Source organism: Microchirus variegatus, assembly GCF_963457635.1.
Source record: "Microchirus variegatus genome assembly, chromosome: 3".
In the NCBI taxonomy this organism is placed as follows: domain Eukaryota; kingdom Metazoa; phylum Chordata; class Actinopteri; order Pleuronectiformes; family Soleidae; genus Microchirus; species Microchirus variegatus.
In genome coordinates, this window is record NC_139804.1 from 26,653,501 (window position 1) to 26,671,500 (window position 18,000).

Here is an 18,000-nt window from a genome sequence, read left to right on the forward strand (position 1 = left end):
TTTTTATTAAATAAAAAAGCACAAACAGACATGGACGGGATAATGGTAGCAGAAAAGAACTGTATGTTTTAATGTCAGTGTCTTGTTGTTTTTTGTATAAATTAATCTTCTCGTTGGCTGTTTAATGTAAGGGCCCATTTCAACTGACTTTTTTTTTATTGCAGCGGTGAACAAAAAATCCACATCCTAAGTAAATACTCTCTAGTAAATACACTTTCTCCAGTTTATTTGTCTCACATGAGCCAATAGACTGGAGAGCCGTGGCAAAAAGATTTTGTACTGCAAAAAAACAAATAGAATAACCTGAAGCTTTTATTACTGATAACTGATCGTGATAACCAAAGAATGTCCACAGAACAATGTCCAAATGGGAATCTTGCACATTCGTACCAGTCAAAGTTCACATTATGCAAGAAGCACTCCACGGAGATGTGATACACACCTTGAAGAGTAATTCATATGGCACTATATCCAAGTAATTTCTTGTTGCTTAAATCGGTAGAATCTGTTGCTGGGTTCTAATATACAGGGTGGGGGTTTTGTGTATTTATAAGTAAGTCCTGGAAACAACTGTTGAGAAAATGCCTCAAGGTTTGACAAACATTCTGGATGAATGGAAATACATGGATGAAGAATGTAAACAACTTCAGGTAAGAAACGGACTTAGATAATCTCCCCGAAGCACAAAACTGCCTTGCATTATTGAATTATGTTGTGTATCTTGGTGGTGGTTAAGTCAATAATCAAGAGTTCATTACTGACATATATGTCCTCCAGGAGACACATCGAATCTACTTACAGAAACTGGATGAAATTTCTAAACTACAAAGCAGCTGCTCTTCCTCCATTTTCCAGCAGCGAAGAAGACTGACAGAGCTGTCCCATCTGGTGAAAGAGTAAGAGTCCACACATACACAAATGTGCATGGATCTATAGTTACATTAATAGATATAAATTATGGTACATATACAAAATGAAATGCTCCCTGAAATAAAGACATACTGCAATCTTGATGTGTGTCCTCTTATGCCGCCCATCAGATGCAGCACGGAATCATCAGAGGAAGATTCTAAAAACGTGGATGACATAAAAGACAAAATCAAGACGCGGCTGAATGCTTTTTCTGAGATGGAAGCTTTTCTTCCCCAAAAAAATGGGTGACAACTTCATTTAACTCACAAAATGATTGTGGATGTCAAGGAAAACGATGCATGCGAAGTGATTAATTACAATCCGAAATTACACTGCATAACGTCAAATGAAGTTAACATGATGATTTTTATTGCAGGCTATATCTCAGTCTGGTCCTTGGAAATGTGAATGTTACTCTTCTCAACAAACAGTCAAAGTAAGAAATGACTTTTAAAGACATTGCAGGAAGTGAATGTCCATTTTTAGTTCTGTAGTTGTAACAATTGTCTGGTTAAAGTGCATTTGTATCAGTCACAACCCTTTTATATGCTGTATTTGTGTACTGAATCATTTTATAAGCCTGATATGATTCATCACAGTATCAGAAGTCAGTCAATGATGCTCCAGGAGCTCAGGAGGCACAACTAATACAAAAAGCCTATATTATGACATGACAGAGTATTTCCCGAGCTAATAAATTTCAGCTTATTGCATTAGTCCTGAAAGGCCTAACACTTAAGTCTTGAATATTTTCCAGATTTGCCTACAAAGACGAATACGAGAAGTTCAAGCTGTGCACCACGGTCATCCTGCTGTTGTTGTCCTTCATATGCCATTTCTTTGTGAGCTACAGGTACGTATGTGTCAGACTATCACACACCACGGCTGGTCCATCTTTTGACGTTATAATGACATCGTTGGCTCTCTTGGACAGAATCGTGGCTCGTGCTGAAACTTTAAACCCGGCATTTGTCCTATGTTTTTGACTTTAGATTTGTGGATGCAATCCTCAATTTCCTGTTGGTGTGGTACTACTGCACATTAACTATCAGGGAAAGTATCCTCATCAGCAATGGCTCCAGGTCAGCCCTTGTTCTTTTTATACAATCAAGCCTTTCATGACCATATGTTGTATGTATAATTTTACATATAATGTGCACTGCTTTCTCAGAACGTTTAAATACTTGCCACTGTGCGGTAGAGTCCTGTGCAAAAGCCTTAGGCCACCATTAGATTTGTTATTAGCAACACTATAGTATATCATATACTACAGTATAATTATTTCTCTGTCACTTTATCAGACCACATACAGAAAAGATAGATGTCTGTGAAGATAAAATAACTTAAACCGAAAGGGAAACCCTTATTAATATTATTGGTCAAATCTGTGTTTGTCTTACTATTTCATGTGAAAAAAAAACCACACAAGCTTTATGAGTTAAACTCATTGACAGCTTGATAATATGTGAGGCCAACCTTCACTCACATCATTCCAATCCAAATGACAATTTTACAGACATAAAAACAACAAAGGTGATGGTGCCCTGAGACTTTTGCACAGTACTGCAGCTAATTGTCTTCTAATGTTGTGTATCACAGAATCAAAGGCTGGTGGGTTTTCCATCACTACATCTCAGCTTATTTGTCCGGCGTGATGTTAACATGGTGAGTCCTAACAATCTAAAAACCGATTAGGAAGCTCTGTTTTAGCGTATTTACTATGACGATAACGTTTAAATAAACGTCTCCCCCCTTCACAACTAAGGCCTGAAGGAAACCTCTACAAGATATTCAGGAACCAGTTTCTTGCCTACTCCCTCTACCAAAGTAAGGACAAAGTATCAACAAAAATAATCATCATAATACATAATATTATATATATATATATATATATAATTATAATAAAAAATAATTCTTACAAAGAAATCAAACCATGTCTTTTGTCTGGAATGTGCAGGTTTTGTTCAGTGTCTGCAGTGCTATTATCAGAGTGGTTGCCTGTACAGATTACGAACCCTGGGAGAAAGACACAACATGGATCTGACTGTGGGTGAGGTGCACTGTAAATGTCAAGGACATGAAGAGCAGGTGCTCTCAGATTAGTGTGTCATACATGAATATTTTGTTAAAAAAAAACAAAAAAACAGCTGTGATTAACAAATGTAGAAGTGAGTTAAAGAAAGCAGCTTCACCTTGTCTGCTTTCTGTTTTCAGAGGGATTTCAGTCCTGGATGTGGAAAGGGCTGACGTTTCTTTTGCCTTTCCTCTTTTTTGGTCACGTGAGTACAGTCAGTAACGACGACAATAGTGTGCAACTAAATAGAAGTAATTTCCTCTTATTACACATGATTGCCTGGTTTGCAAAAAAAACAAAAGAGAAAGAGAAAAGAAGCTTTGTCATGGTTTAAACCTGAAGACACACAATGTGTAACAATAAATGCTGACGTCATTCTTCCTAATAATATTATCCTGGATATTTAGGTATGATTTTAGACAATATTTAGGTTTATGGCCACAACAGCCTAACCTTTAGTTTGTCTCTGCTTGCACCGTCTGTGTTTGTAGCGTGTATACCCATTCATTATAAATCACCAGAAACCTAAGTCCTCGTGTTTTGTCCTGTAGTTCTGGCAGCTCTTCAATGGCCTCTCACTCTTCAGGATGGCTCAGCTCCCAGACTGCAAAGAATGGCAGGTCAGTGCTTTCACAGTCACTTACGTTTCAATGATTCACCCTTTAATACCCACCATAATCTAAGTTTTCAAAACACAATATTTGATCACAGTGTGCCTTTACAACACGAGTTGTATAGCTACAACAGTCATCCAGATAAATATTATTAAATGTAATTTTTATATTTACTTTTCATTATATTTAGTGTTGAATAAGAATACTTTTGAATAATTCACCTTGACAACAAAAAAATAATAGTAGTCAACGATAATTTGCTTACTCATGTGTTGTTGTTTGTGTTTGTGTGTGTGATGCCAGGTCTTGATGTGTGGTCTCTGCTTCCTCATTCTGTTCATGGGGAATTTTTTCACCACTCTCGCTGTGTTCCGTCAGAAGCTGAAGAGCAGGAACCAGAAAGCAAAGAGTCTGTGATGTGTCATGTTGGAAAAATAAATGCTGTCTCACATGTCCCCGCTCAAAGTGAGAGCTCATATCATCACTGAACTCAAGTAAAGGTGGCCATTATACAATATGTAAATATAATATAATGTGCTACGATTGATCGGTTAATATTAAAAGTGTAACTGTCTTTCAAAGCTTCTGTGTTCTTATTTGTGAATGTTACATGAGATGGCCCCATTAGAAAAGACAAACACCCTCCAGTCTAAATGCATTCTCTGATTACTTTGACAACGCACGCACCTCGAAGGCTGCACTCCTATACACTTTGTGTACCTTTGTGCGTACCTGTCTGTTTACTGCTTCGATTAAATATGGGTATGTAAGGTATGTTTGTGTTTGTACAAAATGCTGCCCAAACTGAGGGGAAATTATTTTAGATTTTCACATTATTTTTCACATCAAGATGTTACACACAAACCTGTGATGGCCTTAATCCTAAGGTCAGAACAAACCTGATTGTAGAACAAACAGTAAAACAAACATTTTAACCTGTTTTACTCTTGGATGATTTGCATGTTTATTCCATCGTTCCCCCATTTTATTGACTTTTATTTCCATCTCATTTGTATACCTCATTTAAAAGTGATACAAATAAATAATTTGATATAGTTAAAGATGATGAAATCATATGATTTTGTTGTTAATGTGGGAAACTGAGTGGCCTTAGCAAAGGATTGTGTCTAAATGTGCTTTTTCAAGGTTCTTCGACGAGTCAGTTTTATCTTTTTCCTTAAGTTTTCCACTGCTGTACCACTGTTGTTCTTATTTTATTATTTGGTCTTACTCAACTTTAACAGCCACGCAATTTTCTCTGAGGGTTTTATTAGTATTTATTAAATGAATTATTGCTGCCTCTGGTGTTTTGTCTGAATACTGTATTATTGCCTCGTATGTGTGAGTGTTTGTCAGGCATGTGTCTTTATGTTCGTAATGAGAGGGACTTTGCAATATGTTTTATGTGAATGAAAAGTGTTATACAAATACAGCATGGCTGATGAACTGATAGATTTTGAAAACGTGATGTTGCCTCTTCAATCAGTGTTCAGGTGTGAGCACACAGGGATTGTCTATCTACCATGTGTGTCCTTGGTGCTGTGCACATCAACAGACTTTAAGCTGTGGAGGACACACCGCCACACACAGACAGTGTCTGAACTAATGGCAAGCTGAATTACATAACCATGACCCTTTGCCTGGAGCACCCCCACTATTAAAAAAAACGCTCACATGGTCACGTTGGCAGAAGGTACTGTACGTACAGACTGGTCCAACACTAAACGCATCTGCTAGCAAGTGAAAATCAACGCGATTAAACCCATTACTGCATAGGGGGTGTTTCAAAACAAGTCTACATAGTGTCAAAGACTGAAAAACCGTGTAAATAAAAAGTATATAGGTTGTGTAAGCGCGAAGGACCTCCCCCGCCGTGAGGCTGCAGTTGGTTTGTTCCTACGTGGCGTAAAGTTTCCTTCCGTGTGAAGCGCAGTGTGTGAGCCTGACGAGAAGAGGAGAGACGAAGGTGAGTTTGCCATCATTTCACTTGCTTAATAATATTCACAGCAACCTTTTGTCCATGGCAGTTGGTGGGAAACGTATATAATAACATAATAGATTCAACTCGAAGCCGGGAACTAAAAACGCAGTAGAAATACGAATGTTTTTCACTTAAACAAACAGGGGGTACGGTGCTGACTCGTGTGTTACGCAAAGGCTAACTTTTGAAAACAGCAGCCCGGTACTAGCCTCGGCCCCAAGTTCACTCCTCTTGGTTAGCATGGTCATTGAACTGGGTTTAACAAAATAGTCGTTTAATTTAAAACGAGTTAAACCTCATTGACTCTCAGTCATCACCGTTTGAAGCTTGTTAAACCGCTGCCCGGTGCTTTAAATGTACCGGTGTCCACATTTCTCTTCGTTGCACCGATTTGAACACACTCAACATCTGGGTTAAGGGTTGGACTCTGAGCTGTCACTCATTAACTGTATTTATTATATCATACTGAAAAAAATCATTTTGGTATTCAAGCACACTTTGTAGCTGCAAAAGGAGTAGGTAGGAAGCTGATATTACAACTCATTTAGTCAATAATCGATCGTGCTTATGTAGTGTGTCAGGCTACCTCAACGCAGTTTATATAAAATGGAGTCTAAAGCATTTCCACTGATACAAACATACTAATGGCTAGTATATTCAATTTCTGATTGAAAACATACACAGCAATTAGTTTAGTTTAGTGTTTGTACTATAGTACACCACAACACTGATAATATTTCTTCAATCACTGATTACTACAATATACATTTTATGAATATGATAATGCATAATATTTATAAATGTAAGGTGCTATATTATGCTCTGTAGTCTTATCTTTTGTAAATGTATTTTTTTCCACTTGTACTCTGTCATACATGTTCAATGTGATGTCTTGTGTTTTAATTTTTAAATGATTATTATTAAGTGTTGTTTATCTCTTGAAAATCAGATGACACAGTTCCAGACAGTTCCTTTTAAATAATTCTATAATTTAGTACAGCTCAGGATGAACTGCAGTAATCCCTGTCCCTATCAGTCCCATCGATCTTTCACCCCCTGAAGGCAGCAGCTACTGAAGCTTCTTCTTTTTTTTTTTTAACTTGACTTTGGATACTTAATGTCCTAGCAGGCAAACGTACACTTTGACATTTTGTGCAACTTTATGGTGTCAGAAGTATCTGTACAGTGGCCACGAGAGCTCATGGAATTGCAAATTGAGACACCGTATCCAAATAAAGAGCGAGCAACATGCAATATAGTGTGAAAATACATACTCTGCAAAAAGCCACTAGAGCTTCATATCCCAGTACTTTATGGGATTTTCATGAGTAATAAGCAAAAAACTATTTTTAAAATTAAAGTGCTGAACTATTTATCAAAATTGTTGTCTTTTGGGGGATTTTCTTTGATCATCCTTGCTAACCTTTGTAGCCTTGTATTTTCCTTTGTGTCACTACTGTAAGAATAATGTGATTACTGCTATAGGTAGTAGAAACAACCTATGTGGCTCTGTGAAGTTTTCCTGTAAACAAGCACTGACACATTTTAAATGAAAGACACAATACCCATGTGTTTTCAGTTTGAGCTGCAAATTGATCCTGTAGGGAGAGATTAGTCGACATGGAAACGATACCACAATGGATTCAGAGACACTGAAAAGTAATTAGTGATATAAACTGAGACCAATACTTACAGCTTCGTACATTAGGTACATCAATATAAAACTAGCTTGTAGTGTGACTGCACTGTATTTCAATATATAGAGAGGTTTTCTTGCTAGTAAGTCTGCATTGAATGTATTATTGCAATGGACAAATTAATAGAAACACCTGCCATTCTAACACTGTTATACAGCACAGCAACACGCGGTGATCCAAACAGACCATAGAGCTAAATCGACACCTCACCTCTCTTAAGCAGTCGAAACATATCTGTTTTTTTGAACTGTACACATTTTTAATATTAGCTCTGGCCTTAAAAGCTAGTACTGGTTGGCTAATAGTTTTAAAGGACACAGACATATGCTAAGTAAGTGAGTATAATATTAACAGTTCAGTTGGCAAATAATTTATAAAGCTGATCAAATGACAACCTGTGGCTAATGTTAGTGAAATGTGCAAAGTCAAATTATGTTTCCCGTGTAAAATGTTTTATTTATTTTATTAGAAAGAGATAATGGGATTTACTGGAATACGCTTTTCAGGCTATTGCAGGTCATTGTGTCCATGTCACTTCTGTACCTACTTTGTTGGGACACAGGTACCTCTGTACATGCTTATTCAAGGGCTTTATTTCAGTGAGTCAGCATTCATGTTGAGTGTGTACTTAGGTGAGGGAGTGATGTCAGTCACACTGCACTGGAATCATGAAGAGCCAGCTCACAGGATCTGAGTAGACTTAATCTCAAAGTTTTTGCCCCTCAACCACTGTAACCTGAAAGCTGAGAACACGAAGTCTGCTTGTGCTCAAGTGAGAAAAGAGATTCCCCTGTAAAGGAAAGCCTCAGGTTTCAATGCTATAGTATGCTGAGCACAGTGGTAACGCCAATTGTCCAATTAAGTGTGCACAAAAGCTGTCATTGTACGGTAGATAATTAAGAATATTGCTTCCTGCAGCATCTCAACCAGTTTTGTTTCCAACATTTGTTAAGTCAGATTTTTCTCATAGGTGGTAGACTTGGAACACATGCATTTGAAATAAGAGATACACATTATGCAAAATAGACTGCTGAAGTTACATGTGCTCCAAGCTGTTGTCTTGTAGCAACAGTTCAGTAATGTAGTGTTTTCCTCTACTTCTAGAGATAAACCTGATGCATTCAAACTGCTTATTAAGTCTACCCTAACTATTGAACTCTGGCCTCATTCAGCAGAATATATTGCTTCTTTATTCTTTACTTATTCCCTAACTTGCTGTTTAGAAACATTACCAGTAGCCATTTTATTGAAATTACTATTAATTCGGTTCCCTTCATCATACTGTCCATATTGTAGTTACATGCTGACATACAATCGTATCTGTCCCTTTGTCACTAACCCACTTACTGTACTGTAATTCACCGTACGGGTGCTTAGATGTGCAATGACTACATTTGAATCTATTTTAACAGTTTATAAACCCAAATGATATGTACAATTTTTACTTGATAGATTAGTCACTGAAGTTCATCTAGTTGAACTAATGTCTAATATCAGTGCTTTTTCTGTCCTAATGTACAGCGTTAACATGGCAGACACGGAGACCCCCACACCCATGCCAGAAGAAGAGGAGCCTCTTTTTAGCAACCTGGACCTCTTCCTCTTTTCATTAATCGTTGGCCTCTTCATTTATTGGTTCATGTCCCGTAAGAAGCCTGAGCCCATACCTGAATTCAAGAAGCTCGAAACAGCATTGTGAGTATCCATCAGGCTACACGTCAGTCTTGGTGTGTTTTGTTGTTCTTGTTGTGGGTGGTGTGTGTATATATATATATATATATATACGTGTGTGTGTGTGTAAATTATATAGTGCTTTTTTTTGTCTTGATGACCACTCAAACCTGCTTTACAATACACTTTTGCCATTCACCCATTCACACCCATTCACTCACACTTTCATACAGTACATGTATGCAGTGCATTTTCTATGACTCATCGTTCATACCCATTTACATGCTGCCGGCACAGCTGTCAGGAGCAATGTGGGGTTAAGTGTCTTGCCCAAGGACACATCGGCATGTAGACTAGCGGAGCTGGGAATCGAACCCAAATCCGTCGAGTTTGTGAGGACATTAAACATAAATTACAGGAAGTGAATTTTATGAAATTGAGGACAATTTGGCTGGTCCTTGCATTGTGTCACCCCTTAAATGGTTTGAATGAATGAATGAATGAATGAATGAATGAATCGTTTATTTCGGGCATGACAAGTAATCAACATCTGCATACATCAGCATTTATATTCATACACATGACCGAAAGGGACAGTGGGAGAAGCAAAGCTTATCTAGTCCCGCCCCCATTACCCATACAATTTTATTACTTCTTTTTTTTTTTTTTTTTTTATGTTAACTTTCGACATTTTGGACGTCGCAGCAACAATAGCATAAGGCTGCAGTTCATCTCAAGGCAGTCAACAGGCTACATGCACGGCCGTACATGTGTCCCTGTCGAACCATCACGAGCGATCACAGTCTCAAGTTGTTGCCTCGGTTCCTCGGTTAACTTTAACTTTTAAATGCCTTTAAGCGTATGTTTATTAAACAGCTTTTCAGATTTGCAACATGTTAAAGGTTATTTTTATATTAGACAATAGACATCTTTGTTTTAAAATTCTAACAAAAAGTGCAGAAAGCTCCCAGGCTCAGCAGCATGTCTTATAAAGTTAATTGAAAACTTAAACAAATAAATAGCTCCCTAAGGTTTTCCAACATTTCAATACAACTGAAATGTTATTTTATCTTTCACTTATCACTTGTTTTAACTTCAAACAAAAACAAGTGCATGGAGTCCCCTGGGTCAGCAGCATATTTATTTTAATTAAATAAATAAACTATTTCTCACTAGAATGCCTAGTGGTGCAGGCACCTAATAAATAAATAAATAAATAAATAAGTAAATAAATTGATCTCTTATCGGCCGTTGGATAAAAAAAAAACTGTGCATATTTTTGGTGTATTAACAGGCACAAAGGCTGGACATGTTTTTTTTTTTTTTATATGCACACATTGCACAAAGCTGTTTTGAGTAAAATGTGGAGCTGGTCATTCATATACTTGTATTTGTTTAGATTTTTGATTTTGTCTAAACTTCAGTCATCTCAGCAAACTTTAGTCATCTCAGCAGCTTGTAGGATTATCCCAGGATCCCAGGACACCTCTTCTTCCATGCCATTTTCATGTAGTTCTAGACGCTACATATGAATGTCCCATTTTTATTATGATACATTACTTAAATTTAATAATAGAAAATCCTTATGACAATGATCCAACTGTGTCTTAGTAAAAAGTGTTACTTCAGTTGGCTTGTCGTCAAATTCTGTGTTCAAGTTGTCACTACAATAACCTTGAATCTAGTGTGGGAGAGTGCATTGATTACGGCTCTTGTAAATGTTCAGCTAGTCACGACCTTTGTTGCTTCTTTCTCTCTCTGGTTTCGCTGCCTGTGTGCCTTCCCTCCTCTGTTCTCTCCTCAGTTCCCTCCTCTGATCACTTATCTGTGGAGAGATGGAGGCTTGGCTTCTCCAAACTCCCGTTTGACTGGCTACATTTTTAGTCCCTCCCCAACCGCAAGACAATTTCTTTGGTCACCAGAGTAAAATCATGGGCCAGCAACACTCTTGCTCCCTGTGAGGTTGAGCTTCTACATTAGTTTCTGTGGATGGGGATGGAGTTTTTTTCTGGCCGAGTGAGGGAGATCCTGACCTTCTCTGTGAATACAGGAGCTTGGCGATAGGGGAAAGACCCATGGAACATGTTTTGCTTTGGGGAACGTGTGTAGCTGTGGAGGGTGGGAATACAGGAAGGGAACACAGAGCAACATAAGTGCCTAGCTGGTCTCCCCTCCCCTCTAGTGATTACCTAACTGTTATGAAGGGGGCGTAGTCTTCCATGTCTTTCCTGTGCTTTTGTTTTTGGCCCTGAACCCATTTTGAAAGCTCCCTGGAGAACAAATGAGGAGGGAGAGCCAAGCTCCATTTGTGAGTCCTCTGTAAAGGTTGGAAAGTTGAGGCAAAAGACAAGCAACCCTTTCTTTGCTCTGAGTTACTTTAAAAAAAAAAGAAATCTTCCCCCACTCCCCTGTTTTTCTTTTGTGTGTGTGCGTGTGGGTGCTTGTGTGGGCTGAGCTGCTCTGCTTTTGGAGTCGGGCCATGTCACAAATGCAATCCTTTTATGATAAATGAGGTTGCTATAGCAATGACATTCCCCCCTCTCCTCCAGTGAGATGGGGGCGGGGGATACTTCAGAAAAAAACAACCATTCACAGCCCCCCCATTTTCAATAGTCTACTGAGGAGTTGCTCTGATAACTAGCCAAATTCTCAGAATGGATCTTGTAGACTTTTTTTGTGCTGAACACCTTTCAGACCAGAGAGGGAAAGGGGCGGGGATGAGGAGGAAGGCATTTTCAGCCCAAGAGTATTTCAGTGTGTGTTTGCATGAGTCAAAAGTGTGGGTCTGCAGCTCCGCTACATTTTATGGGGAAGTCAGTTTCCCACCATTGTGTCCTCAGTGGTTGCCAGACACTGACAGAGCTTGTAGACTGCTGTGCTGTGTGTGTGTGTGTGTGTGTATGTGTGTGTGTCTCTCTCTCTCTATGCATGTGTGCATGTGTGTAACAGACGCTGGTTTCAGCGAGCAGCACAGGAAGAGGCAGAGTTCAGATTGTGTTGGAGCCTCCAAGGTGAAAGCAGGCACCTCTTCTAAACCTGCCGATGTCTTGCTGCCTTTCTGGACTGTTTTATTTTTCCATCTTGTGTGGATGTACAGTGTCCCGCGTCCTGTTTTTGATTTTGAGCGTGGTGGTTCCCGAAGTGGCCTAGCCAGTGGTGCTGGAGGTATTGTTGAGCTACGGGGTTGCATGCCATGGGCTGCGTCTTCTCCCTGCCTGAGGACAGGAGAGATGCTGCTGAGAGGTCAGTGAAGTGCTTGATTAACTGCATAGTAAGGTAGACTAGGACATTTTTAATGATACATGTGTTAAACACTCACCGACTTCAGCCGTTGTTTAATCCTGATGTGTTTGTGTTTGATGGCACAGATCACACCTCCAGTACAAGTTTTCAAAAATGTACTTGCTTGTTTCTGTTTCAGAAACCATTAAATATTCCCTGTAGGTTATGTAAGCGATGGTGATAAAATCTGTTCGAACACAATTTAATTATTAGGTCTTCAGTTTTTTCTCTCTGCCCTTTTTTTTCCCTTTTCCACAAGCTGAGTCATTTAACTCGCCAAACACCCTTGCACATTTGAAAATGTTTAATTGTATTCAGCTGTCAAACATATCATGGGGTTTATTACTGATGCCATCATGTCAGCACCCCCATGTTCAAATGGGCATGTGGCTGAATGTGCTTGTTTAAAAAGTTAAGTTCTTGTACAACTTAATGGATGAAGGGAAAGTTAATTTTGACAATACATACAGATGGTGAGCTATGAACTGGTGTGAGTTGTTTGTATGTTTTGTGTGTTTTCCGTGGGACACAAGCAAACATTAATGATAGTAGATGTTCAAGATTGTATCTGTTTTGTCTGTAAAGTTATAGAAGTCTGTATTGATTATTCCATGGGTGTTGTGAGTGTATAAAGCCTTCTCACAGGATATTTGGCCTTTTAATGACTTCCATGACCTCAATTAATTCTAATCTTATTAGAGTCAGTCTAAGCAGATTATTGTGTTGTAAATAGAACAATATCAAAAACAGTCATTTGCAAACACAACTTGGAAGTCAGGCTGCTAGAAATATGTACTTCCTGTGAAATAATATAAGCATATTAATTTACTCGGCTATTACCAAGGGTTTGAGAAGTTATTTGTAATATTGTAAATTGCTGGATAAAAATCCCACCAAAACCAGTTGTGTTTGTTTTGATGTAGTCGAGGCTCGAGTTTGCATTTGCTGTCACCTTGATGATGCACTCAGTTGAGTCACCGTGGTGCCAGTGAGACAGATGGTGCTGATAACTGTTCAGACAGATTTTGTCAAAGCTGTGAGGAATGCTTGTGCTTGGGGCCAAAACACTTTTGCACATATGGAATGAGTGCAATCCATATTAAACATTTTTACTGCATGTGAGGCATCAGTCCCACATGGCTGCTTCATAGCTTGTAAACTGATTTGACTAAATGTGCATTAGAGACTAAGTGGAATCAGGCTTCCTTAGTTAATTACATCTCTGGTGAGTTTTACATGATAGAAAACAGTCAAATCTACCATTAAAAGAAATGAAAGAATTTCTCATATAATATCGATTTCGCTCATCTTTGTATGTATGCTGGAGTTGTGTGCTCGGAAATGATTCCTCCGCACAAGCACAGAATTGCCATCTGTCTGCTCTGAGCTTTGATGCTGAATGAAGCGGCTTTGCTTTTTATTTTGCTCTATAATGGATTTTGCTCCTTGTGTGTACCCTTTCTCCTCCATTACCATGAGGTGTAAAGCTGTAATTAATATGCAAGTACTAGATCTGCTACTCCATAAAAAAATGCTGTAACAAATTCTCAGTACTTGCTTTTGCGCTCACCCACTCTGTCATTACCTGTTGTATGAATGTTGATGATTGAAGTAATGTTTTGTTGTGAGGGTGTAGGCAGTGTGGCTGCAACATGCTTTTCATTTTCCTTAAAACATTACATTTTATTTATATATTAATTTACCTGACAACTGACCAATAATCATAACTGTCACAATGTGATTTCCCTGGGTATTGTTAATGGTGTTTTTAAATTCAGACATATTTGTGAATACTGTCCATAGAATGAAACTGGGACTTTTGAGTCATAAAAGGTTCTTGCCTGAACACTTCCTACTGATTACTGAAGTGCAAAATGGCCAACAACCTACAAATGTGTGCTTTTCTAAGAAATGATTTTCCCCACAGCATATGTTTGAGAGCACTTTTAATAGCAGTGTCATGTTAGTGAACACATTTTGTTCTATAAAAATGCCAAATTGATGTTATATCGAGACACTTCCTTTTTCTGCAGAACACCCACCACAAGGGACACAAGTTTCATTGAGAAAATGAAGAAAACGGTAAGTGTTAATTTTTCCTTGTCTCTTCTCCTCTCACTTCTTTTCTGTCTCAGTTGTGTCTACAGTTTAGTTTTTCTAGTTTATCACTGGAAAAAGTACAGATTAATATTAAAGACTTGCAATTGCAAATACAGTACACAGTGTTCAACAGCCTCTGTTTAAACTCAACTCTTCATCTTAATCATTTATTCTTTTTTTTTCTTCTTCTTTTTTTAAATAGTATGCTAAAGTGCTTAGGTCAAAATAGGGTTTTCTAGTATTTTTCCCCCTCGCTGCTCAGACCACGACATGTAATTGTGCTAATGTGAGCAGTTTTACATTTGGAAGTCTCATTTTGACTTTGATGGTCTTCTGTTTTCAAGCCAGCCTTGAGAAAAGACTTTGGTTTTAAATGTTGTGGTTTTCCAGCAAATTCTTCATATACCATGATGAAGGCAGAAGAGAAGTTTGGCATCCAAGTTCTGTTTGATTTCCTCCATTTCCTTCTTCCTTTTTTATATTATGGATAGAGAAGAATAAAGGATGGAATTATTTCATGATGTTTCTTTCAACTGCAATTGCAAATCGACCATTTTATGGTTGGATATGTTGGAAACATTAGTTGTAGTTTTATGTTTTTTTATTTTATTTTAATAACATACATCTTCTACTTGTGTTACCTTTTTTCTGTTACATGCGGAGGCTGGAAAATACAGCATTTTTTCATTTGGAAGAAAATGCATTATGTATCGATTTAAGGTCACTTAGAAAAGATGCAATGCTTCTGTTTAACACATAAAACATAGTTTGCTTCTGTTTAAAACAACATAGTTGTATGTGATGTACAAAGTAACTACTTAAAGGTTACATGTATCACACTTTCTCAAACCATCTGCTAAACAAATGTCTAAAAAACTAAGAGCATGCTTTTTGGTTGAATCAACGTCACTCCTCCTCTGCGTCACTGAGCCCACCACAGCGTTCCTGCTGTGCTTGCTATGTGTGTGTGGGTGAAGCCTGAAGGACATGTGCTTCACACAATCGAGCCAAACCAAGAAGTCTTCAGATGTTTAAGTTGTTGTGGAAACATTTTTTTCATGTAACATGTGGATGACTTTCTGCTGATCTGTAACCAGGGCAAGAACATCATTGTGTTCTACGGCTCCCAGACGGGCACAGCGGAGGAATTTGCCAACAGACTGTCCAAAGATGCTCAGCGCTATGGCATGAAAGGAATGGCCGCTGATCCAGAGGAGTATGAAATGGTAACCAACATATAAACCGCACATTTAAAATTAACACAGACACTTTTCAGTCATCTGGCTGGTTGTTGTTGAAGCTGTCGTGTTGAATGTTTTGTCATAGTGCTAGGGAAGATATCCCACTACAGTGATGATGTCCGGATATGTTCATATACCATGGTATTATGAATTGATTATCATGTTGTCACTATTTGTGCTCATCATGCTCATTTGTGCCATTGTTGAAAGTCGTCACTTGTCATCTGTAACATATGGCAGGATAAAATATTGAGGAAACAAATTTTTTAAGACACATGTTAGCATAGTTACTGCATGTTTCCCTGTATTAGAGACTTCCATCTATCCTTTATCTACCACTTTATCCTCCACCGGAGGGTCGCAAGGGGTGCTGTGGCTATCTCAGCTGACATAGGGCGATTGAATTCTTAACTGCAATAGTGTACCAGCAAATATTGGTCATATTAATCCACATCTATATGAGCCAAATAACTCTCAAATTAACATTCTGGTGTCTCCTTAGTGTAAAAATTATGTACTGTGCAATAAAACAGTATAGTACAGTATAATAATGAGCCAAGGTTTTATCCATAATGTTTTATATCAGTACTGTGTAGGCAGATATAAGATGCAATCACTCACAAGTTTGCTGACAAGGTTACTCTAACTTATAATCTCCACAGTGTTCATTTTGTGTCTTGTGTTCCAGGCGGAACTGTCGCGTCTGGGCGAGATTGAAAACTCTCTTGCCATATTTTGCATGGCCACCTATGGCGAAGGAGACCCAACAGATAATTCCCAGGATTTATACGACTGGCTGCAGGAAAATGATGATGAAGACTTCTCTGGGCTTAACTACACCGTGAGTCCTTTAAATGCAGATTTTCTCCATGATTTAAAAATATATAATTCTGTTTATTCAGCTTCCTGCCCATGCAGCTCTCTCTCTCTCTCTCTCCCTCTCTCTGTATAACAAACTGACAGCTGATTGGTCTGCCAGTGTTTGCAGCCTATATTTAATCATAACACAAAAAAGTGGGAAGTGGCAGGATAGTCCCACTTTATTGTCTTTGATATTTACTATGTATGTACCATTGGTTCTTAAATATTATTTAAGGTCATATTTGTCAATCGACTTGTTTCTAATTTAAGCCTGTCCTGTCACTAGGTATTTGGTTTGGGCAATAAGACATATGAGCACTATAACGCCATGGGAAAATATGTGGATAAAAGACTTGAAGAACTGGGAGCCAAGCGCATCTTTGACCTTGGCTTAGGAGACGATGATGGCAAGTAAGTGACCAATTAATCACCTGGGCCTTCAAACAAATGCTGACTTCCATTTTCTCTGCTTACACATGTTTATTGTAAGGTAGAAATTACATGTAATAATCTGTATTTGTTTAACCACATGCCCTGTAGAGTATTAACCCTGTATTTGTATTTTTGTTGAGTAAGCGACCTAATTTAAATAATCATTCTAAACATAGACATTCAAACTGTTTCTGTCTTTCAGTGTGGAGGAGGACTTCATTTCATGGAGAGAGCAGTTCTGGCCGGCAGTCTGTGAGCACTTTGGAGTGGAACCCTTAGGAGATGACTCAAGGTACATTCATAGATATTTTACAATTTACTTGGAAGTGACAATATAATTAAAATAACATCAGCACTACCTACTGTGGTAGTCGCAGCGTTAGTATCTCTTGTCTGTTTGGCCTTAATTAAGGTGTAAGACTGTTGTGGTCTCTGTCTGAACATTTAACAGATGATAAGTATAAGCGCTTGTTTTCTTAAGGCTGTAAATCCTTAAGCAGAGTCTGACTTCTTGTTGCTTCCACCACAGCATACGGCAGTACGAGCTGAAAGAGCACCCTGACATCAACTCGAGCAAAGTGTACACAGGAGAGATCGGTCGTCTGAAGAGTTTTGAGGTTCAGAAACCGTAAGTACTGCAGCTGCGGTGGTGTTGCGATGCGTCAAGACTCATTCATCATTTGAGCTGTTTGCCTTAGTCGCTGCTCACATTTCATCTACACTTACAATCTAACTGCAGATGTTTCCCAAGTGTTATTCTAAACCTTAGGCTTTCTGCCCCCTTGTGGATATGGAAAGACCTTTTCTGCACAACTCCTTCCATTCAAACACAATTTTTTTTTCAAATTAATTATATACAGTTGTTGTGTTTTATTAATTATGTCCAACCATTTATAATCATATTTTTAGCGACATAAAGTAGGATTTGAGCCTTCAAATAATGTCTGCAAGGTTATTTTGAAGGTACATCAATTTACAACAGGGTGAACAGGGTTTAATTTCCATGCTACTGTACCCATTTGTCCATAGAAGTCCTGCTCTAGAGTTCACCAGTGTCATTGGCTGGTCAACATAATACAAATGACACCATTCCATGGCATATATTTTATCACATTTGCAACAAACAATGCCATTT

General features: G+C 38.3%; 2 protein-coding genes across 2 annotated transcripts in view; both read left to right on the top strand.

Moving 5' to 3' along the window:
- Positions 1–581: 581 nt before the first annotated feature.
- tmem120ab (transmembrane protein 120Ab) lies at positions 582–4,017 on the top strand (the record flags this gene model as incomplete). The annotated part of the gene is made up of 12 exons (XM_083887150.1): positions 582–650; positions 778–896; positions 1,041–1,157; positions 1,289–1,348; positions 1,670–1,765; positions 1,905–1,994; positions 2,512–2,577; positions 2,678–2,739; positions 2,870–2,962; positions 3,127–3,191; positions 3,538–3,606; positions 3,904–4,017. The coding sequence occupies 12 exons, from the start codon at positions 582–584 to the stop codon at positions 4,015–4,017; spliced, it is 1,020 nt and encodes a 339-aa protein (XP_083743276.1).
- Positions 4,018–5,552: 1,535 nt separating this feature from the next.
- Positions 5,553–18,000, top strand: part of porb (P450 (cytochrome) oxidoreductase b) — a 15,613-nt gene continuing 3,165 nt past the window's right edge. The window contains exons 1-9 of the mRNA XM_083886923.1: positions 5,553–5,566; positions 8,800–8,973; positions 14,265–14,313; positions 15,429–15,557; positions 16,261–16,413; positions 16,720–16,844; positions 17,068–17,157; positions 17,395–17,493; positions 17,895–17,919. Of these exons, the coding sequence (XP_083743049.1) occupies positions 8,807–8,973; positions 14,265–14,313; positions 15,429–15,557; positions 16,261–16,413; positions 16,720–16,844; positions 17,068–17,157; positions 17,395–17,493; positions 17,895–17,919 (837 nt within the window). The 5' untranslated portion in view covers positions 5,553–5,566; positions 8,800–8,806. The remainder of the gene's footprint in view (positions 5,567–8,799; positions 8,974–14,264; positions 14,314–15,428; positions 15,558–16,260; positions 16,414–16,719; positions 16,845–17,067; positions 17,158–17,394; positions 17,494–17,894; positions 17,920–18,000) is intronic.